We start from the raw sequence: 23,664 nt of genomic DNA, 5'->3' as shown, positions 1-23,664 counted from the left end.
TTCTCTAAGATACCCCCCCCTGTGATATGTGTAAACCCCTTTTGGGTGACGTGTGTTCCCTGTTTATTTAATGTTGCCAGTCCTTGTCATAAGGGTGTGTCTTCTCTGTTGTTTTTTGCTGTGCTATGCTTTTGGATTCAGTCTTGTTCTGTCTAAAACACTGTTGTCTTTCAATTGCAGCTGTGCCCTGTCTTTTTCTGTGCGTCTGGGTTTCGTGTCCGTGTGTTTGCGTGTGGGTGCGTGTGTGAGTATTCACAGTGTGTGAGTATTCACAGTGTGTGAGTATTCACAGTATGTGAGTATTCACAGTATGTGAGTATTCACAGTATGTGAGTATTCACAGTGTGTGAGTATTCACAGTGTGTGAGTATTCACAGTGTCTGAGTATTCACAGTGTCTGAGTATTCACAGTATGTGAGTATTCACAGTGTGTGAGTATTCACAGTGTGTGAGTATTCACAGTATGTGAGTATTCACCGTGTGTGAGTAGTGCAGTGGTGTGTTTAACCCCTTCTTGTCGAGATGGCAGAGAAAGTGGCAGAAAAGAGAAAGTGGCATGGGGGGCGTGGCATGTGATGAGAATTGAGCGTGAAGCGCCCTCTGTTCCTCCACAGGTTCCACCCACACCATCACCCCCATCAAATTCTTAACGGACCTGCAGCACCCTGACTTCCGAGAGTCCACTAGGGTGTCCTTTGAGGAGCCAGACGCAGGCTCAGACGAGTGAGACAGAAAGAGAGAGGGAGGGAGGGAGAGAAAAATCACACTCTGACAAAGTAAAGGCAGCCGCGCAAAGAAGCCCTTTCTGAACGCCCACAGCACAAGGGCTTTCTTTCCCTCCGTACTCCTCTTACTACATTCACTACTGCTTGAACTCCGCCCCACCCTCAGGGATGGCCGTCTGGCCCCTGGCTCACTGCATGGCCCAGTCACCTCAGGCTCCACCTCCTGCAGGCCATCACCCACAGCGTAAGACAGTGTGATTGGTGACCCCCACAGCCAATAGTGATTGGCCTTGTCATGCTGACAGATGGGCATGTGCTGAAGTATCTATCTGTTGGGCCTTCAGGATGTGAAGCCTATGTGGGCTGGCCATGATACAGGCGTCCTGACCCCATCCCTGCTGCCCTCCCCCTCCTCCACCCCCACATCATCTCAACTGGGTGGATTAAATCGCCCCTCTCAGACTGTTTCGTAACCTGCTTCCCAGAATTGATCATTTGTTGGTGCAGATTTAATCTACCCCCGAGAATCATCTTTATTCCTTTATTATTACTGTATAATTATTTTTGTAAATAACACCTCCAAGACAATCACCTTGATTTAATGCATTCAGTTGGCCTACAATTATTAGTGATTTGGTATTGGATTTTGAATAGCCTCGTAATAATTAGAACATTTCAAATGTTCCCTAATAGGCCTACAACATTACCTCTAGCTACAGAATGGTTTTCTTTCAGGATAGGTCCTTGAGTTGATGTTGGCTTTCAAGGAAGGATTGTCATTTTTTTTTCGTAGATGTATTTTTTGCACCCAATCTTTCAACTTCCTCCACCTCTCCTCCAACTCACGCTCTCTCGGTCCACCAGACATCACATGCATGCTTACATGGCCCAGGAGTCATCTGCAGAGAACACTAATGTTGGTCTCCACACCATTCGGTCAACGAATAAACTTCAGCTCCCTACTGCTATTTCACTCGGACACAGTGCTTCTCTGCAGACACTGACCCTGGGAATGTAGCGATGTTCACTCGATATGCTTTAGCACCTAGAAAATATGCGACACGTCATAAAAAGCCTTCACGATTTCCCCCTCACTTTGTTTGCCATATAAGCTCCATATTTTCCCTGTCGCGACACCATAATGTGGCCTACACAGTATGGTCAAACAATAGTAGACCAATATGGGTTTTGGTACACAGAGACAGGATTATAAAAGCACATAGTCTTGTTAAGGTATATTTTTCAAACACCAATATTAGCAATTCCCGCATCACTGCCTATTTTGGGGATTTTGTCTAATTGCAAGTAAGGTGGCGATATTCTGCACAATTTGTTTAAATTTCACCTAAGTGAGTTTCCCTGAACACAGCATTAAAGGGCATCCATCTTATTCTTGCTTATCTGCTAAAGCCATATCTTTTTCAAACAACTTTTGGTTTTGGTCATTTGGTATCAATCACCACGTGCAGTATGGAGGCTTTACCATATACTGCCGTATTCAACCCGTCCCGATCAAAATATCCATTGTTAATTTACTCACACTGTTTGTTTCTGTTATTTGGTGTTTGGATATAATCCTACCCATGTAGTGGGTGTTGGGGAGCAACGTGGCTCACTGTGTTTCTGGACAGAGCCCTGCAAAGCTGTGTGTTTCAGACGCTGAGAGGCAGGAGAGAACCAGGCGCCAGTCCAAAGTTGATCTGTGACTAGTGCTCACCTACACCCCACTCCACCCTCCCATACACCCAAGATGCCTGCATCACCATGGTGACCCAACTTAAGATGGACTCGCCTCTTCCTCTCCTGTACCTATTGATGATGGGATAAACCAGCCCTCCTGATTGGCTGTCAATATCACATCTAGAAAGGCCTAACTGGCATGAGCAATCAGATTTACTGAGCTTTAAATGAATTGTACCGAGCACAGATAAACCTAAGCGTCTGCCTTGGTGAGCCAAAATGACAAACATTCAGCTTTGCTTCAGAAACAAACAGATGAAGAATAACAATATTACTAATCCAACTGCTTAGTAGGTGTGGGGAGTAAATCAAAGCTTTGGTCCAGCGGTTTGCTTTATGAACAAAAGACTTGGTTTGTCCAAGATGGAGGGTAAGCCATCAACACATTCACCGACTCGATGACAAACTATATGGAGAAAGGTTTTGGTTTACTCCAATCTTATGCCTCCTGAGTTATACTGTGTCCAAAATGTGTCTTCAGCTATGAAATAGTCAGCTCGTTCATATTTTGGTGGTGCCGTTACTGTTTAGCTTTTAATTTCACGTTTTTATTTACATGCATAGGCACAATTACTTCCCTGATGTCATCCAATCAGAGAAGGGCTGGACATAAATCTGCTGTTGTCGTTACCTGATTTTTCATATTGCTTTTAGACTGTTTGCATGCACTGCGATAAAAGCTTCTGAGATCACATGCGCACACTTACACCTGATTTGCTGCTCCCTCCTATAGGTGTAGTCGCAGGGTTCCTACCAACAGTGCTTTGCAGCTCACAGAAGCCAGCTCTGTGATGTCAGTACATCACTGTCCAATCACAAGCCATCCAATTGCATGTGACATACAATTTTGTGAATTTTTGGCAGGCACTAGATCACAAGTCACCAATCTTCTTTGATTTTTAAAAAAACGTGTGAATAGCCCACACATCGTATTATAACCAATAATGATAACCAATACATTCTTTAAATCCTGGCTATCAACTATGATTTCAAGTTTTTTGGTTGTACTTATGTTTATCTTATTTCCAACATTTTTCCCCCTCAAGAATACAGTGCTTTCATCAAAGCATTCATAGCCAAGAGCTGAAAACACATTTTCCTAGCGAGCTAATGTTTGGGCAACTCTAATACCATGCTCTGTCTTTGTGTGTCCTCTGCTGCGTATCTGTCCACCTCTCTAGGATCGACCCACGTCTTCACCCCCACCGCCCTCCTGGAACAGCTCAAGACCATGAACAAACCAGACGAGGAACCGGCAAGCTAAAAATCGCCCAGCCCCATCCATCTCCTTCCAGTCTTCTCACCTTAACCTGCCCCCCCAGTCACCTTCCCCAGATCCTACGTTCGTTCTGTATGCATCTTGACAATGACAGCGTTAATTAACAAGATAAATATTTAAACAGATCTAAATCATGTTGCAAGTATTCTCATATTTTAAAATGGATGCAAATAACGGAAAGTATTTTAAAAAATATATAAAAAATAAGTTTAAATATCAACTAAGGCCATTTGAAACTGAAAGTACCAAATGTAATATTGTATGCTATGAATCCTGCTAGAAAGTGTAAAAGGTAGAGGTTTTCTCTGTTTGTTCCCCTCAGTTTATCTTCTTGGTGTGATTTTTTATTGGTCGTGGGTGGAGGAGGGATGCCTAGGAAAGTCAATGCAGTAAAATCCCATCACTCAACATGCAACATAACTCATCCCTGTCCTATCAGGGGGGAGAATCCTAGCTGGTCGAGATGTTTGTATCAGTAGCATGCCTGAACATTGTCCGTACTGTTAATGCATATCCTTCAGTGTGGCAATACCGTAACCAAAAGCAACTCGAGAAATCATTCAATCACAGTAAGACAGTGACAAACAGCTAGACTGACCCTAGGTCTGAGGATAGAGAAAAACGGCACTCTGTAAATAGCTACAGAATGCTAGAAGCATCCCTCCTCCAGCCCTAAAACTGTATTTACTCACCACACCCTTTTCCTCCGGAGAGATTTCACGTTTTAGTGTCAAAAAGGCCATTGCTTGCAGATGTTTACAGAATAATCCAGGGCCGCTTGTATTTCAATATTGTATCCTGTCACATTATACACCGAGTGTATAAAACATTAGGGACGCCGTGCTAATTTTCAGTTGCATCCCTTTTTGCCCTCAGAACAGCCTCAATTCGTTGGCGCAGGGCTCTACAAGGTGTCAAGTGTTCCACAGGGATGCTGGTCCACGTTGACTCCAATGCTTCCACAGTCGTGCCAAGTTGGCTGGATGCTCTTGGACCATTGTTGATACACACAGGAAACAGTTGAGCTGAAAAAAATCCCTGCAGCGTTGCAGTTCTTGACACTCAGGTGTACCTGGCACCTACTACCATACCCGGTTCAAAAGCACTTAAATCTTCTGTCTTGCCCATTCACCCTCTAAATGGCACACATACACAATCCCATGTCTCAAGCATGAAAAATCCTTCTTTAACCCGTCTCCTCCCCTTCATCTACACTGATCTGAAGTGGATTTAACAGGTGACATCAATAAGGGATCATAGCTTTCACCTGGATTCACCGGTCATGGAAAAGTGCAGGTGTTCCTAATGTTTTGTGCACTCAGTGTAAGTCATCATTGGTTAGTATCAAAATGTTTAACCGGGCCAAGCACGGAGTAGTGTGTTGTGTATATGCCATACGTTGGATGTCTTTAGTGTCTCACTGTTGACTGTTGATGTTTCTGACAGTGAAGTAGTAAAAGATTTCCTTTAAAACAATACGAATGTGAAGCCACGTGTGTCTGTGATGTTTTATCTTTAGCTGTAAACTGGGAAAATAACTAATATCTATATTTTGTTTTTGTCTGTCCGTTAGCTTTTCTCTGCTGGTGCAATGTCAACTCTTCCAATGGCGAATGGCTTTGCAAAGAAAACTTAACACCATTTCAGCGTTTTATATCTATCTTTTATTTCTCTTTCCTGGCCAAACAGGTTGTATATTGCACGATGGGTTTACCGTGATGAAAACGCTTCATTGGATTTTGAATTGTTTCCTGTTAACAGTTGCTGTTGTAGAGGGTCTCTGTCTATTCAATTCATGTATATCAAAGTTATTTATCAAGAGAGAAAAAAAATCTTAATTAAAAAAAATGTAAGTCTGTCCTAAACCTGTTTAACTCATTGGGATTCTATGTTTGCGAGTGAAGCAGAAACAAAACTATACTTCATGTGTACCAATGTACCAAGGCTGTCTAATAAATTGGCTTCCATTATTACAAGGAGAAAGACTCAGTTCTTACTGTAGCTACATTGTAACCCTGTTTGCAATTCTGCCGTTCTTCACTGTAGTGTATCGTTCTTACTGTAGCTACATTGTAACTCTGTTTGCAATTCTGCCGTTCTTCACTGTAGTGTATCGGAGTTAACCCTCTCATTTTCCGGCTCACAGTTCACATTGTGCAGTTAGACCCTGACGACCTCTGACCCCATACACACCCAGGTTGTTCGACTGATCTACAAGCACATTTTACATGATGGCTGTGATACAAGTGTATACATCCATTGTGTAGTGTCTCTTCAATGCTTGTGTTATTATTTCTTTGTGCAGAGAAACGCTGCGATGTATCAAAATGTTTGTACAACTTCAGTGTGTACGGACGGGCCTCTGACAGTGAGCGTCAGGTGACTCATCCATACTGTACTTGCAGTTCATGGCCAAAAGTAGCAATCTGGTTACAACCGACATCAGCCTTACTTAATAACTATTAGTTGTTTCACCATCAACATTTATTTGGCTTCAAAGCAAAAATAAAAATATTTTTGCTACAACAATATTAGTTTAAAAAAAATCATTTGATAATCAAGTTTTTTTTTTTTTTTTTTAAATCTGCATTTCCGAAATCATAGAAATGTGTATACCTAAAGTCTCATTTTTGTGTTCAACACAAACTAAGACACCTATAAAAATACGACCAATTACTAACGTTATTAACTCATTATTACACAAATGATGAAGAATAAAATTGAAACAAACCATTTAGAACAGGGATCATCAACTTGATTCAGCCGCGCGACGATTTCTTTTTTGTCGAGCGAAAGGTCGGGAATATAATTCCAAATCGATGGTAGACTGCAAGCGGATATGTTTGATCGAAAACATCATTTCAAATGAAACCACCCTGCAGGCCGCCAGCTGAGGAACCCTGATTTAAAATCAATAAATTAGGGTAAAATGTGTGAAAGTTTCATCTCATCTGAAGATCCATAGCAGCAATGTAATTTCTTTGTCTCACATCCATTGTACAAATGTAACAAAACAAATGTCCAAAACTAATTCCAGGTTTCATAGCAAACTAAACATGTGCAGATGTCCGTTATTTCGAAACGTAAATCATTAATACGCAGATTCTCGTGCATTTTTATGAGTACGAGATGAACTGTTGTCCACTTAAGCTGCCAGATCCCACAACTGTTGTTTCTATATGATACCTGAGATCGGAACATAGCCACTCCACCTTTCATCTAACATAGCCACTCCACCTTTCATCTAACATAGCCACTCCACCTTTCATCTAACATAGCCACTCCACCTTTCATCTAACATAGCCACTCCACCTTTCATCTAAAGCTGTAACCTGTATAAAGTAGTTTGTAGACCCTACTTTCCTATCAGTGCTGAGCCACTGGGTGATGATCAAATACTGATGTCAAGGGTCTGTAGTTCCTCACTCCCTAAAACCAAGAAACCTGCAGCTGAATGACTGGCTTGAGGCCCCAGGATCTGTACCCAGGAACTCGCTTCATGTTACCCCAAATACCGAACTGTTATACTAGGTGCACAGTACAATAAATTCACATTTAGAGATGTCCATGTCAGTACAGAGTGGCTGGTCCAAAGACTTGCCAGGGTCATGTTCACTCGACACCAAACGGAAGAAAACAGACCGAAACGGGTTGGGACTACCAGTACCTGAACGTCTCCAATAAGAAACGCTTGTTCTCCCTTTTAAGTTGCAAAACATTTTTGCTACGGTGTACACTAATGAACACAACCCCCGGTGTGTGTGTCTGGTCTGGTCCATCAGTACATGCAGGACTGTGACAGCGCCTCCTGGTGGTGCAGTCCGGTGGCGATGGTGCGGGCCATGCGTCGAGAGGCCTCCCTCATCCCCCTGGCCGCCTCGATGGCATGGTTCAGAGAGCTGCTCAGAGAGCGCTGGTCAGCAGACAGGGAATGGCCAGCTCCACCTCGGACCTGCTCATGATGACCCCTAACCCCAGTGGCCACACCCCCACCCAGAGACACGTAGATGGGCTGGGGCTGGGATGGAGCTACATTCATCACAGGGCTGGAGTAGTACCTGCAGGGAACAAGCCAGGTATATATCACAACAACAGCCCTTCTAACGACACTTACTACCCCTCTTAAAGCTGCAATGTGTCACTTTTTGGGCGACCAAATTCACAAAGACATGTGCGTTAAAGGTCGGTCATTGAAAGCAAGTCTAAGAAGCGGTAGATCTGTTCTATGTGTGCTATTTCTATGCTTTCCGTTCTTACGTTTAGTTTTTGTGTCTTTTACTTTTGGTTTTGTACACCAGCTTCAAACAGCTGAAAATACAATATTTGTGGTTATAGAAAATATATTTCACAGCGGTTTAGATGGTACAATGATTCTCTACACTATACAGAAACTGAAATTAGGCGAACTATTAAGAATTTTAGCAGCCAGGAAATGGCGGAGCGATTTCTGCATAGTGCACCTTTAATACGTAGGGGAAGAAAGTGGGATTTTAATGCTAAAATCATGACAGATTTGTGATTGAAATATTCACACTAATAAAATAATTTGATGATTTATGCAAAATGTAACCACCGACATCTTCAAGTTAGGATTTTGGCCAAAAGATGAACTCCTGCACCAGGTGTGCTGTGTTTTACATCATATCATACCAGCTCTATTTCTGTATTTTGAAAGTTATATATCTTGAAAACTTGATTGCTGACATTCAAAACCTTTTGGGATTATATCAACAATGGACTAATGAAACACATACCACAAGATCGTGCGTCTCAGCGCTGAGGGATTTTCATTAGGGTTGGCAACAGATGGGGGGGTTGTAGCAGAATGACCTAACGGCCACTTCATCATGTCCAGACAGAGAGAGAGAGCAGGGTACTCACAGAACTGGCGGGCACACTGGCACACACTGGACCAGCGGCACACTGCCCAGCACAGGAGGGGGCGGCGCTGCAAAGTACACGCCTCTCACATCACCGTGGGGGGAGCTCATTGGCCAGCTGCCTCTGTGGGCGGGACCTGAGTCGCTCTCTGTCCGTCGGTCTGCGAATAAAAGAAAATCAGTATACATTTGTTGTCAATTAAAATGGCAAAGCAATACAGCACTACATAAAACAGGAAGTAAATGGAAGTAGATGGTAACTTGGACATGTCTGTTGCTCACCGTGTTTCGTGCTTGTGCTCCGGTACGTCTGAGACCTTCCACACGTAGGACAGTGGCGAGAATGAAGACCAGTGTGACTGTGGACAGGCTCAGTGTCACCACCACCTCCGTCTGGTCCTGTCAGCCAGAAGAAAAGAGAAAGAAGAATAAAGAGTTAGCAGAAAGGAGTGGACTGTCACTGTGACACACAAACCACCATTACACCACAGACTGTGTCCCAAATGGCACCCTTTTCCCTATGTAGTGTACTACTTTTGACCAGACCCCAATGCGTAGTACACTACTGTGGAAAGGATGCCATTTGGGACACGGTCGGAGAGAGAAGCTCTTACGTGTAGAGTGTCCATGGCTGTGTGTCTGTGGGGAACATTGTGGACACACAGGGTCCTGCCTCCCTCTACCGTCAGGTTTATCACCACCATCTCCACCTACAGACATACTGACACGCTGCCCTGCAATCACAATACAGATAAATCACGATTAATGACAAAAATCAGAAATAGCTGAAATTGAGCTGTAATTCAATATTTTGTATACAGAAAGCATTAGAAGGGATATTGAAGTCTTGATTTTTCCCAAAGTAGCGGTAAGAAAAAAAAGCAGGTAAATTGATAAACTTTCTTTCTTTAAGCTCAACGTCAACACGGCTTTACGTGGTATTGTTGGTTTTAGCTGTATAGATGGTGTATTTGGGATGCTCTCAGTGTATTGTTGTTTTTAGCTGTATAGATGATGTATTTGGGATGCTCTCAGTGTATTGTTGGTTTTAGCTGTATAGATGGTGTATTTGGGATGCTCTCAGTGTATTGTTGGTTTTAGCTGTATAGATGATGTATTTGGGATGCTCTCAGTGTATTGTTGTTTTTAGCTGTATAGATGATGTATTTGGGATGCTCTCAGTGTATTGTTGTTTTTAGCTGTATAGATGATGTATTTGGGATGCTCTCAGTGTATTGTTGTTTTTAGCTGTATAGATGATGTATTTGGGATGCTCTCAGTGTATTGTTGTTTTTAGCTGTATAGATGATGTATTTGGGATGCTCTCAGTGTATTGTTGTTTTTAGCTGTATAGATGATGTATTTGGGATGCTCTCAGTGTATTGTTGTTTTTAGCTGTATAGATGATGTATTTGGGATGCTCTCAGTGTATTGTTGTTTTTAGCTGTATAGATGATGTATTTGGGATGCTCTCAGTGTATTGTTGTTTTTAGCTGTATAGATGATGTATTTGGGATGCTCTCAGTGTATTGTTGTTTTTAGCTGTATAGATGATGTATTTGGGATGCTCTCAGTGTATTGTTGTTTTTAGCTGTATAGATGATGTATTTGGGATGCTCTCAGTGTATTGTTGTTTTTAGCTGTATAGATGATGTATTTGGGATGCTCTCAGTGTATTGTTGGTTTTAGCTGTATAGATGGTGTATTTGGGATGCTCTCAGTGTATTGTTGGTTTTAGCTGTATAGATGATGTATTTGGGATGCTCTCAGTGTATTGTTGGTTTTAGCTGTATAGATGATGTATTTGGGATGCTCTCAGTGTATTGTTGTTTTTAGCTGTATAGATGATGTATTTGGGATGCTCTCAGTGTATTGTTGTTTTTAGCTGTATAGATGGTGTATTTGGGATGCTCTCAGTGTATTGTTGGTTTTTAGCTGTATAGATTATGTATTTGGGATGCTCTCAGTGTATTGTTGGTTTTAGCTGTATAGATGATGTATTTGGGATGCTCTCAGTGTATTGTTGGTTTTAGCTGTATAGATGATGTATTTGGGATGCTCTCAGTGTATTGTTGTTTTTAGCTGTATAGATTATGTATTTGGGATGCTCTCAGTGTATTGTTGTTTTTAGCTGTATAGATTATGTATTTGGGATGCTCTCAGTGTATTGTTGGTTTTAGCTGTATAGATGGTGTATTTGGGATGCTCTCAGTGTATTGTTGGTTTTAGCTGTATAGATGATGTATTTGGGATGCTCTCAGTGTATTGTTGTTTTTAGCTGTATAGATTATGTATTTGGGATGCTCTCCGTGTATTGTTGTTTTTAGCTGTATATATGATGTATTTGGGATGCTCTCAGTGTATTGTTGGTTTTTAGCTGTATATATGATGTATTTGGGATGCTCTCAGTGTATTGTTGTTTTTAGCTGTATATATGATGTATTTGGGATGCTCTCAGTGTATTGTTGTTTTTTGTTAGATGATTTTTAGCTGTTTTTATATAGATGATGTATTTGGGATGCTCTCAGTGTATTGTTGTTTTTAGCTGTATAGATGTTTTTGGGATGCTGTATTGTATTGGTTTTAGCTGTATAGATGATGTATTTGGGATGCTCTCAGTGTATTGTTGTTTTTAGCTGTATAGATGATGTATTTGGGATGCTCTCAGTGTATTGTTGTTTTTAGCTGTATAGATGATGTATTTGGGATGCTCTCAGTGTATTGTTGTTTTTAGCTGTATAGATGATGTATTTGGGATGCTCTCAGTGTATTGTTGTTTTTAGCTGTATAGATGATGTATTTGGGATGCTCTCAGTGTATTGTTGTTTTTAGCTGTATAGATGGTGTATTTGGGATGCTCTCAGTGTATTGTTGTTTTTAGCTGTATAGATGATGTATTTGGGATGCTCTCAGTGTATTGTTGGTTTTAGCTGTATAGATGATGTATTTGGGATGCTCTCAGTGTATTGTTGTTTTTAGCTGTATAGACGATGTATTTGGGATGCTCTCAGTGTATTGTTGTTTTTAGCTGTATAGATGATGTATTTGGGATGCTCTCAGTGTATTGTTGTTTTTAGCTGTATAGATGATGTATTTGGGATGCTCTCAGTGTATTGTTGTTTTTAGCTGTATAGATGATGTATTTGGGATGCTCTCAGTGTATTGTTGTTTTTAGCTGTATAGATGATGTATTTGGGATGCTCTCAGTGTATTGTTGTTTTTAGCTGTATAGATGGTGTATTTGGGATGCTCTCAGTGTATTGTTGTTTTTAGCTGTATAGATGGTGTATTTGGGATGCTCTCAGTGTATTGTTGGTTTTAGCTGTATAGATGATGTATTTGGGATGCTCTCAGTGTATTGTTGTTTTTAGCTGTATAGACGATGTATTTGGGATGCTCTCAGTGTATTGTTGGTTTTAGCTGTATAGACGGTGTATTTGGGATGCTCTCAGTGTATTGTTGGTTTTAGTTGTATAGATGGTGTATTTGGGATGCTCTCAGTGTATTGTTGGTTTTAGCTGTATAGATGGTGTATTTGGGATGCTCTCAGTGTATTGTTGTTTTTAGCTGTATAGATTATGTATTTGGGATGCTCTCAGTGTATTGTTGTTTTTAGCTGTATAGATTATGTATTTGGGATGCTCTCAGTGTATTGTTGTTTTTAGCTGTATAGATTATGTATTTGGGATGCTCTCAGTGTATTGTTGTTTTTAGCTGTATAGATTATGTATTTGGGATGCTCTCAGTGTATTGTTGTTTTTAGCTGTATATATGATGTATTTGGGATGCTCTCAGTGTATTGTTGGTTTTAGCTGTATATATGATGTATTTGGGATGCTCTCAGTGTATTGTTGTTTTTAGCTGTATATATGATGTATTTGGGATGCTCTCAGTGTATTGTTGGTTTTTAGCTGTATATATGATGTATTTGGGATGCTCTCCGTGTATTGTTGTTTTTAGCTGTATATATGATGTATTTGGGATGCTCTCAGTGTATTGTTGTTTTTAGCTGTATAGATGGTGTATTTGGGATGCTCTCAGTGTATTGTTGGTTTTAGCTGTATAGATGGTGTATTTGGGATGCTCTCAGTGTATTGTTGGTTTTAGCTGTATATATGATGTATTTGGGATGCTCTCAGTGTATTGTTGTTTTTAGCTGTATAGATGATGTATTTGGGATGCTCTCAGTGTATTGTTGTTTTTAGCTGTATAGATGGTGTATTTGGGATGCTCTCAGTGTATTGTTGTTTTTAGCTGTATAGATGATGTATTTGGGATGCTCTCAGTGTATTGTTGGTTTTAGCTGTATAGATGATGTATTTGGGATGCTCTCAGTGTATTTTGTTTTTAGCTGATAGCGATGTATTTGGGATGCTCTCAGTGTATTGTTGTTTTTAGCTGTATAGATGATGTATTTGGGATGCTCTCAGTGTATTGTTGTTTTTAGCTGTATAGATGATGTATTTGGGATGCTCTCAGTGTATTGTTGTTTTTAGCTGTATAGATGATGTATTTGGGATGCTCTCAGTGTATTGTTGTTTTTAGCTGTATAGATGGTGTATTTGGGATGCTCTCAGTGTATTGTTGTTTTTAGCTGTATAGATGATGTATTTGGGATGCTCTCAGTGTATTGTTGGTTTTTAGCTGTATAGATGATGTATTTGGGATGCTCTCAGTGTATTGTTGTTTTTAGCTGTATAGATGATGTATTTGGGATGCTCTCAGTGTATTGTTGTTTTTAGCTGTATAGACGGTGTATTTGGGATGCTCTCAGTGTATTGTTGGTTTTAGTTGTATAGATGGTGTATTTGGGATGCTCTCAGTGTATTGTTGGTTTTAGCTGTTAGATGGTGTATTTGGGATGCTCTCAGTGTATTGTTGTTTTTAGCTGTATAGATTATGTATTTGGGATGCTCTCAGTGTATTGTTGTTTTTAGCTGTATAGATTATGTATTTGGGATGCTCTCAGTGTATTGTTGTTTTTAGCTGTATAGATTATGTATTTGGGATGCTCTCAGTGTATTGTTGTTTTTAGCTGTATATATGATGTATTTGGGATGCTCTCAGTGTATTGTTGGTTTTAGCTGTATATATGATGTATTTGGGATGCTCTCAGTGTATTGTTGTTTTTAGCTGTATATATGATGTATTTGGGATGCTCTCAGTGTATTGTTGGTTTTTAGCTGTATATATGATGTATTTGGGATGCTCTCCGTGTATTGTTGTTTTTAGCTGTATATATGATGTATTTGGGATGCTCTCAGTGTATTGTTGTTTTTAGCTGTATAGATGGTGTATTTGGGATGCTCTCAGTGTATTGTTGGTTTTAGCTGTATAGATGGTGTATTTGGGATGCTCTCAGTGTATTGTTGGTTTTAGTTGTATATATGATGTATTTGGGATGCTCTCAGTGTATTGTTGTTTTTAGCTGTATAGATGATGTATTTGGGATGCTCTCCGTGTATTGTTGTTTTTAGCTGTATATATGATGTATTTGGGATGCTCTCAGTGTATTGTTGGTTTTTAGCTGTATATATGATGTATTTGGGATGCTCTCAGTGTATTGTTGTTTTTAGCTGTATATATGATGTATTTGGGATGCTCTCCGTGTATTGTTGTTTTTAGCTGTATAGATGATGTATTTGGGATGCTCTCAGTGTATTGTTGTTTTTAGCTGTATAGATGATGTATTTGGGATGCTCTCAGTGTATTGTTGTTTTTAGCTGTATAGATTATGTATTTGGGATGCTCTCAGTGTATTGTTGGTTTTAGCTGTATAGATGATGTATTTGGGATGCTCTCAGTGTATTGTTGTTTTTAGCTGTATAGATGATGTATTTGGGATGCTCTCAGTGTATTGTTGTTTTTAGCTGTATAGATGATGTATTTGGGATGCTCTCAGTGTATTGTTGTTTTTAGCTGTATAGATGATGTATTTGGGATGCTCTCAGTGTATTGTTGTTTTTAGCTGTATAGATGATGTATTTGGGATGCTCTCAGTGTATTGTTGTTTTTAGCTGTATAGATGGTGTATTTGGGATGCTCTCAGTGTATTGTTGTTTTTAGCTGTATAGATGATGTATTTGGGATGCTCTCAGTGTATTGTTGTTTTTAGCTGTATAGATGATGTATTTGGGATGCTCTCAGTGTATTGTTGTTTTTAGCGGTATAGACGATGTATTTGGGATGCTCTCAGTGTATTGTTGTTTTTAGCTGTATAGATGGTGTATTTGGGATGCTCTCAGTGTATTGTTGGTTTTAGCTGTATAGATGGTGTATTTGGGATGCTCTCAGTGTATTGTTGGTTTTAGCTGTATAGACGATGTATTTGGGATGCTCTCAGTGTATTGTTGTTTTTAGCTGTATAGACGATGTATTTGGGATGCTCTCAGTGTATTGTTGTTTTTAGCTGTATAGATGGTGTATTTGGGATGCTCTCAGTGTATTGTTGGTTTTAGCTGTATAGATGGTGTATTTGGGATGCTCTCAGTGTATTGTTGGTTTTAGCTGTATTTCTTACTTGTGTGGGCACCGCTGTTCCTGACGGTCTCTGCTCTGCCATGGCTGCCTCCCCACGTTGCAGGGGACACTGGGATACGCCTGGAGAACCGAAGTCTGGGTGTGGACTGGAAATGCTCCGACTCTGTCGCTGAAGGATAAAACAAACTAATTCTGATAGCTTATACTTAGGGTACCCAGAAAACATAGCATTCTAGTATAAAACAAACTAATTCTGATAGCTTATACTTAGGGTACCCAGAAAACATAGCATTCTACTATACTTTACCTGATAGCATTCTAGTATATACTGATAGGGTACCCAGAAAACATAGCATTCTAGTATAAAACAAACTAATTCTGATAGCTTATACTTAGGGTACCCAGAAAACATAGCATTCTAGTATAAAACAAACTAATTCTGATAGCTTATACTTAGGGTACCCAGAAAACATAGCATTCTAGTATAAAACAAACTAATTCTGATAGCTTATACTTAGGGTACCCAGAAAACATAGCATTCTAGTATAAAACAAACTAATTCTGATAGCTTATACTTAGGGTACCCAGAAAACATAGCATTCTAGTATAAAACAAATTAATTCTGATAGCTTATACTTAGGGTACCCAGAAAACATAGCATTCTAGTATAAAACAAACTAATTCTGATAGCTTATACTTAGGGTACCCAGAAAACATAGCATTCTAGTATAAAACAAACTAATTCTGATAGCTTATACTTAGGGTACCCAGAAAACATAGCATTCTAGTATAAAACAAACTAATTCTGATAGCTTATACTTAGGGCACCCAGAAAACATAGCATTCTAGTAAATAAACAATGAAATCTATTGTATTGTGAAGTGGATTTTGAAGTTTATGTACAGTGGGTTTCATAAGTACTCACCCCCCTTGGATTTCTTCACATTTTATTGTGTTACAAAGTCGGATCAAAATTGATTCTGATTGTCATTTTTTTGTGTCAAAGATCTACACACACACACAAAAAAAAATGTATGTCAAATAAAACACTAATATATTAGATATATACTACATTGAGTATACCAACAGTAGGAACACCATCCTAATATGGAATTGGTCTATAAGGGCATTGCACACCTGGATTGTGCAATATTTATCCATTATTCTTTTCAAAAGTCTTCAAGCTCTGTGAAGATGTTGGGGGTCATGGCTAGAAAGACCTTTTCAAGTCTTGCCATAGATTTTCAAGCACATAAGTCAAAACTGTCACTTTCTTTTTTATCCTGAAAAACTCCCCTGTCATTGCCGATGGAAAGCATACCCATACCATGATGCAGCCACCACCATGCTTGAAAATGAAGAGGCAGTTACGATGTGTTGTGTTGGACTCGCTTCAAACACAAGGCTTTGCATTTAGGCCAAAATATGTATGCCTTTGCCATGTCTTCATGCGGTATAATTTGTGTGCCTGGTTGCAGACAAGATGCATGTTTTAAAACATGTTTATTTGCATTCTTCTTTTCACTCCCACTTTCATTTAAGGTCAATTTTGCAGAGTAACTACAATGTTGTTGATCTCCCATCACGTCCATTCAACTCCGTAGTTGTTTTAAAATGACCAATGGCCTAATGGTGACGTCGCTGAGCAGTTTCCTTCCTGTCCTGCAGCTCAGTTCTAAAGTAGGACTGTATTATTATTATTATTAACTTGACCAGGCTTAAAGACATATTCAATGTCTGATTTGTTATTGTTACCCATCTACCAATCACTGCCCTTCTTTATGAGGCTGTCGTTTCACACAGAGAGTCCATCTACCAATCACTGCCCTTCTTTATGAGGCTTTCCTAAAAAAAAAATTGTAGTTGAATCTGTGCTTGAAATTCAATACTTGACTGAGGGACTTTACAGGTGTTGCATTTTTATGGAGGACAGAGTCAGGGGTTGTCATTTAAAAAAAAATCATGTACATCCCTATTATTTCACACAGACTAAGTCCATGTAACTTCTTATGTGATGTGTTGAGACAAATCGTACTCCTGAACTAATTTAGGCATACCTGAACAAAGGCGTGAATACTTTAAGCAACAACTATATTTGAGTTATTTCATTGTTTGTCATCTGTAAACATTTACAGTATTTTATTTTCACTTTCACAGAGTATTTTGTGTAGATCAATGGCAAATGAAAATCTCAATTTAATCCATTTCAATCCCACTTTGTAATGCAACAAAATTCAAGAGGGGGGTGAATAATTTTGATACCCACTGTATGTACTGTGTAATGCAACATACATGAGGCTCAAATCAAATGTTATTTGTCACATGCGCCAAATACAACAGGTGTAGACTTTACTGTGAAATGCTTACTTACGAGCCCAGTTTTAAAAAATGGAATAATTGCAAATTAGGGGGGAAAAAAGTCAATAGTAACACAAAATAACAATAACGAGGCTATATACAAGGAGTACCGGTGCCGAGTCAATGAGCGAGGTAGTTGAGGAAATATGTACATGTAGGTTGGGGTAGAAGTACTACCCAATCAGGATAGATAATACAAAGAGTTGCTGCAGTGTATGTGAAGAGTGTTATAGTGTGTCTATGTGTGTGTGGCGTCAATATGCATGTGTGTGTGTGTGTGAGTGTATGTGGTGTGTGTGTGTGTGTGTGTGTGTGTGTGTGTGTGTGTGTGTGTGTGTGTGTGTGTGTGTGTGTGGCGTCAATATGCATGTGTGTGAGCGTATGTAGTGTGTGTGTGTGTGTGTGTGTGTGTGTGTGTGTGTGTGTGTGTGTGTGTGTGTGTGTGTGTGTGTGTGTGTGTGTGTGTGTGTGTGATGGAGATTCAGTATACAGAGAGAACAGTCTATGACTTGGGTGGCTGGAGTCGAGTTTCAGGTTTTAACATCACATGTACAAGTACAGTGAAATGCCTTTCATGCCAACTCAAAACCCAACAACGCAATATTCAATAACAATGTAATAGTAGAAAAACAACAAGAGAAATAAGAAGAAATATGAAGAATACAATAATTAAGTAAGTTAGTTAGCATACTATATACAGGGTCAGTTCAGTACCGTGTTTACAATGTGCATGGACACTGGAGGGATGGAGGTAGATATGTGACGAGGCAACAGGACATAAACAGAGTAGCAGCAGTTTGTATGTGTGTGTGTGTGTGTGTGTGTGTGTGTGTGTGTGTGTGTGTGTGTGTGTGTGAACAGAGACAGTGTGTGTGTGTGTGTGTGTGTGTATAGAGTCAGTATAGATGTCTACTGGAGGGATGGAGGTAGATATGTGACTAGGCAACAGGACATAAGATAAACAGAGTAGCAGCAGTTTGTATGTGTGTGTGTGTGTGTGTGTGTGTATATAGAGTCAGTATAAATGTCTGTGTATATTATATGTGAGTGAGCAGATGATGGAGTGAGTGTGTGTGTGAGTGTGTAGGGCCCTGTGAGTGTGCATAGAGACAGTGTGTGTGTGTGTGTGTGTGTGTGTGTGTGTGTGTGTGTGTGTGTGTGTGTGTGTGTGTGTGTGTGTGTGTGTGTGTGTGTGTGTGTGTGTGTGTGTGTGTGTAGAGTCAGTATAAATGTCTACTGGAGGGATGGAGGTAGATATGTGACTAGGCAACAGGACATAAGATAAACAGAGTAGCAGCAGTTTGTATGTGTGTGTGTGTGTGTGTGTGTGTGTGTGTGTGTGTGTGTGTGTGTGTGTGTGTGTGTGTGTGTGTGTGTGTGTGTGTGTGTGTGTGTGTGTGTGTGTGTGTGTGTGTGTAGGGCCCTGTCAGTGTGCATAGAGAGTAAATGAAATAAAAGTCCAATAAAGATACAAGGTCAACTCAGATAGTCTGTGTAGTGATCTGGTTAACTATTTATGAGTCTTATTGCTGGGGGATAGAAGCTGTTCAAGAGCCTGCTGGTGTCAGACTTGTTGCTCCGGTAACGCCTGCCGTGCAGAAGCAGAGCGAATAGTCTATGGAGTCTAACGATTTTACGGGCCTTCCTTCCACGCCGCCTGATATACATGTCCTGGATAGCAGGGAGGTCAGCCCCAGTGATGTACTGGCCTACCTAGAGTTACCAGCCTCAGAAAGTGCAGCCCAAATAAATGATTCAGAGTTCAAGTAACAGACACTGTTACATCAAGTAACAGACACACAAACTGTTCAGAGGAGACTGTGGGAATCAGGCCTTCATGGTCGAATTGCTGCAAAGAAACCATTACTAAAGGACACCAATAATAAGAAGAGACTTGCCAAGAAACACGAGCAATGGACATAAAGAAAATAAAGAAAAACCCTTGAATGAGTAGGTGTTCTAAATCTTTTGACCGGTAGTTAAATTTAGCTCGTCTGGTAGGCTCGTTGTCACTGGGCAGCTCACGGCTGGGCTTCCCTTTGTAGTCTGTAATAGTTTGCAAGCCCTGCCGCATCCGATGAACGTCGGAGACGGTGTAGTACGATTCAATTTTAGTCTCGTTGATCAGTCCTGTTGATTCAATCTTAGTTATGGTCAGATTTGCCAAACAGAGGGCGAGGGAGAGATTTGTACGAGTCCCTGTGTGTGGAGTAAAGGGAGCCAAAGTTTTGAAATCTCTAGTTGCACAGGTGACATGCTGGTAGAAATTTGGTCAACCGGATTTCAGTTTTCCTGCATTAAAATCACCGGCCACGAGGTGCAACGCCTCTGGGTGGGCATTTTGTTGTTTGCTTATGGCCCTATAGTGCAGTCTTAGTGGCAGCATTGGTTTGTGGTGGTAAATAGACAGCTACGAAGAATATAGATGAAAACTCTCTTGGTAAATAGTGTGGTCTACAGCTTCTCATGGGGTATTCTAACTCAGGCAAGCAGAACCTCGAGACTTCCTTAATATTAGAGATCATGCACTAGCTGTTGTTAACAAAGAGACACACCCACCCCCTCCCCTGAGCTTTCCCGACACTGCCATTCTGTCCTGCCGAAGTATAGAAAAACCAGCTAGATTCATATTTTCCATGTCCTTGTTCAGCCACGAAACATAGGATATTACAGTTATTCAGATCACGTTGATAGGATAGTCTCGAACGGAACTCGTCCAGTTTATTCTCCAGTGATTGCACGTTCGACATTTGAACGGAAGGTAGAGGACGGGTTATCCACTCTCCAACGTAGTCTTGTCAGGAATCCCGCACGACGGCCTCTATGGCGGCGCCGCCTCCTCCTTCTCTGAGTGTCGGAGATTTGGGCCTGGCCCAGGATAATCAAAATGTCCTTCGCTACCGGCTCACTTAAGTAGAAGTCCTCATCCAAATCGAGATTAGTGATAGCTGTTCTGATGTCCAGAAGCTCATTTTTGGTCAAAGGAAACCATGGCGAAAACATTACGTACAACATATTTCCGACTGTTGACCAGGGTCCATAAGGGCTCTGACCTAAAGTAATGCACTATGTAGGGAATAGGGGTCCATAAGTGCTCTGACCTAAAGTAGTGCACTATGTAGGGAATAGGGGTCCATAGGGCTCTGTTCAAAAGTAGTGCACTATATAGGGAATAGGGTTCCATAGGGCTCTGTTCAAAAGTAGTGCACTATATAGGGAATAGGGTTCCATAGGGCTCTGGTCTAAAGTAGTGCACTATATAGGGAACAGGGTTCCATAGGACTCTGGTCTAAAGTAGTGCACTATATAGGGAATAGGGTTCCATAGGGCTCTGGTCTAAAGTAGTGCACTATGTAGGGAATAGGGGTCCATAAGTGCTCTGACCTAAAGTAGTGCACTATGTAGGGAATAGGGTTCCATAGGGCTCTGTTCAAAAGTAGTGCACTATATAGGGAATAGGGTTCCATAGGGCTCTGTTCAAAAGTAGTGCACTATATAGGGAATAGGGTTCCATAGGGCTCTGTTCAAAAGTAGTGCACTATATAGGGAATAGGGTTCCATAGGGCTCTGTTCAAAAGTAGTGCACTATATAGGGAATAGGGTTCCATAGGGCTCTGTTCAAAAGTAGTGCACTATATAGGGAATAGGGTTCCATAGGGCTCTGGTCTAAAGTAGTGCACTATGTAGGGAATAGGGTTCCATAGGGCTCTGGTCTAAAGTAGTGCACTATATAGGGAATAGGGTTCCATAGGGCTCTGGTCTAAAGTAGTGCACTATGTAGGGAATAGGGTTCCATTTGGGACGCATAATTTATGTATGCTGCAAAAAAAAACACCCTCTGCATTACAGTCAGCCCATAACTCACTAATGTCCAGTTCAGGTCTCTGTCTGGGAACAGAGGCTGATCTTCTAGGAGTCAACCCGGGAGACCTCTCCTCCACCTGTTGCTCCTCACCCCACCTCCTCTCCTCCCTGCTCTCCTCTCTACCACCATCCCTCCTTCGCTGAGCAGACCTGAGAGAGTAGAGTCATCAAAAGGAACATTACAAATCAGAAACGCTGAAAGAAAGACAATGAGACCCTATTCCCTATATAGTGCACTACTTTTGACCAGAGCCCTTATGGGCCAGTAAAAATGTCAATAAACCAGTTTCAACAGTAACACAAGTCTGATGAGAAAAAGTGCCACGGTAAAAAGAAAAGGCGAACCTGGTACGAGGTGTTGAGCTGAGAGAGTGTGTGTGGCCATCCTGGGCTGAGGGGGGCGCTCTAACAGGACTGGGAGGGTTGGTCTGTCTCAGACTGCCCTCGAGTCGCTCCTTTAGTCTGCCCACCTCTGCCTGCAGGGACTGGATGGCCTCACTGAGGGACAGACACAGAAACACACGAACACGCGAGAATGAGCACAGAGAGAAGTGTTGACATTTTCTACCTCAATGTTATAGAGCAGACACTGCCATTTCAACTCCATTGGTAACTGTACTGTTACTTGTTGCAAATATTGTAGTTAGTAATATCACATCTGTTATAGGTGTTAAAACGCACAATTGACCCAGCCAATCGAATCAATTTGACATTCCAAACCATACACAATCTTTTTCTAAACTCATTCCTATAATGTGATAATGTATGTAATGTAAACAGGGCCCACTCATGCAGTGTCACACCGTGCAAGAGTCAACACTGGGTACAGTATGTACCTCCTGAGTCTCCACATGTAATCATATCAAACAGAAATACAGAATGTAAAAATGACTCAGGTTGACTGCCATTTCACTTGATGTATCCAGACTCTACCTGACCCAGGGACACGGACACGTTAGACACACACTGACACCTGCCAATAAAACGCTGTAGGATCCAGAGCTAGATTTTTCAAATACATATGAATGATGTAATAAAGATATGGCTCTGGTAGGATCCAATGCCAGAACCTCACTTCCCAGGTAAGAGAGAAGACACCAGCCAGTCAACACCCTCAGGATAAAAGGAAATCAAATGTCAAACATCTAATAATCCCCCCTCTTAGATTCTACTTGGAGTTGACAGAAAGAAAAAAAATGCCTTTGAGCTGAGCTGGTATTTTTGCTGCAGTGAAGCAGCCCTCTTCACCTCCCAGCCAATACTTCCCAAAGAGACTCAGAAATCTGTGCTTGTTTGTGTCACTATCGCCATGGGAGCAGTTGTGGAGAGAGAGAGAGGCAGAGAGAGAGAGAGAGAGGCAGAGAGAGAGAGAGAGAGAGAGAGAGAGAGAGAGAGAGAGAGAGAGAGAGAGAGAGGCATAGAGAGAGAGAGAGAGAGAGAGAGAGGCATAGAGAGAGAGAGAGAGAGAGGCATAGAGAGAGAGAGGCAGAGAGAGAGAGGCAGAGAGGCAGAGAGAGAGAGGCAGAGAGAGAGAGGCAGAGAGAGAGAGGCAGAGAGAGAGAGAGAGAGGCAGAGAGAGAGAGGCAGAGAGAGAGGAGAGAGAGCAGAGAGAGAGGCAGAGAGAGAGGCAGAGAGAGCAGAGAGAGAGGAGAGAGAGGCAGAGAGAGAGAGAGAGAGAGGCAGAGAGAGAGATGAGAGGCAGAGAGAGAGAGAGAGAGAGAGAGAGAGGCAGAGAGAGAGAGGCAGAGAGAGAGAGTGAGGCAGAGAGAGAGAGAGAGAGAGGCAGAGAGAGAGAGAGAGAGAGGCAGAGAGAGAGAGAGGAGAGAGAGAGGCAGAGAGAGAGAGGCAGAGAGAGAGAGAGAGGAGAGAGAGGAGAGGCAGAGAGAGAGAGAGGCAGAGAGAGAGAGGCAGAGAGAGAGAGGCAGAGAGAGAGAGAGAGAGAGAGAGAGAGGCAGAGATGAGAGAGAGAGAGGCAGAGAGAGAGGCAGAGAGAGGAGAGAGAGAGAGGCAGAGAGAGAGAGAGAGGAGAGAGAGAGAGAGGCAGAGAGAGAGAGAGAGGCAGAGAGAGAGTGAGGCAGAGAGAGAGAGGAGAGAGAGAGAGGCAGAGAGAGAGAGAGGCAGAGAGAGAGAGAGAGAGGCAGAGAGAGAGAGAGGCAGAGAGAGAGAGGCAGAGAGAGAGAGAGAGGCAGAGAGAGAGAGGAGGAGAGAGAGAGAGAGGAGGCAGAGAGAGAGGGAGGCAGCAGAGAGAGGGAGGCAGAGAGAGAGGGAGGCAGAGAGGAGGGAGGCAGAGAGAGAGGGAGGCAGAGAGAGAGGGAGGCAGAGAGAGAGGGAGGCAGAG

The 23,664-nt window shown here is 41.5% G+C and overlaps 2 protein-coding genes across 6 annotated transcripts in view; one reads left to right on the top strand and one right to left on the bottom strand.

Annotated features, from left to right (window-relative positions):
• stxbp1a (syntaxin binding protein 1a) overlaps positions 1 to 5,714 on the top strand; it is a 57,492-nt gene extending 51,778 nt beyond the window's left edge. Inside the window, exons 19-20 of one of the 2 annotated variants that reach the window (XM_052521491.1) lie at positions 615 to 776; positions 3,647 to 5,714. In XM_052521491.1, coding sequence (XP_052377451.1) covers positions 615 to 727 — 113 coding nt within the window. In that variant the 3' untranslated portion in view covers positions 728 to 776; positions 3,647 to 5,714. The remainder of the gene's footprint in view (positions 1 to 614; positions 777 to 3,646) is intronic. The other variant, XM_052521492.1, reaches the window with a different exon arrangement.
• akna (AT-hook transcription factor) overlaps positions 5,583 to 23,664 on the bottom strand; it is a 44,666-nt gene continuing 26,584 nt past the window's right edge. For all 4 annotated transcript variants that reach the window (XM_052521487.1, XM_052521486.1, XM_052521490.1 and 1 more), the window contains 7 exons: positions 21,672 to 21,824; positions 21,328 to 21,476; positions 15,145 to 15,273; positions 9,239 to 9,358; positions 8,907 to 9,023; positions 8,626 to 8,785; positions 5,583 to 7,802 (listed from right to left, as the gene is read on the bottom strand). In XM_052521487.1, the coding sequence (XP_052377447.1) occupies positions 7,523 to 7,802; positions 8,626 to 8,785; positions 8,907 to 9,023; positions 9,239 to 9,358; positions 15,145 to 15,273; positions 21,328 to 21,476; positions 21,672 to 21,824 (1,108 nt within the window). In that variant the 3' untranslated portion in view covers positions 5,583 to 7,522. The remainder of the gene's footprint in view (positions 7,803 to 8,625; positions 8,786 to 8,906; positions 9,024 to 9,238; positions 9,359 to 15,144; positions 15,274 to 21,327; positions 21,477 to 21,671; positions 21,825 to 23,664) is intronic.

This window comes from Oncorhynchus keta, chromosome 6 (genome assembly GCF_023373465.1).
Source record: "Oncorhynchus keta strain PuntledgeMale-10-30-2019 chromosome 6, Oket_V2, whole genome shotgun sequence".
NCBI lineage: Eukaryota > Metazoa > Chordata > Actinopteri > Salmoniformes > Salmonidae > Oncorhynchus > Oncorhynchus keta.
The sequence above is the reverse complement of the archived record's forward strand: the minus strand, read 5'-3'. Positions and strand labels throughout refer to the sequence as shown.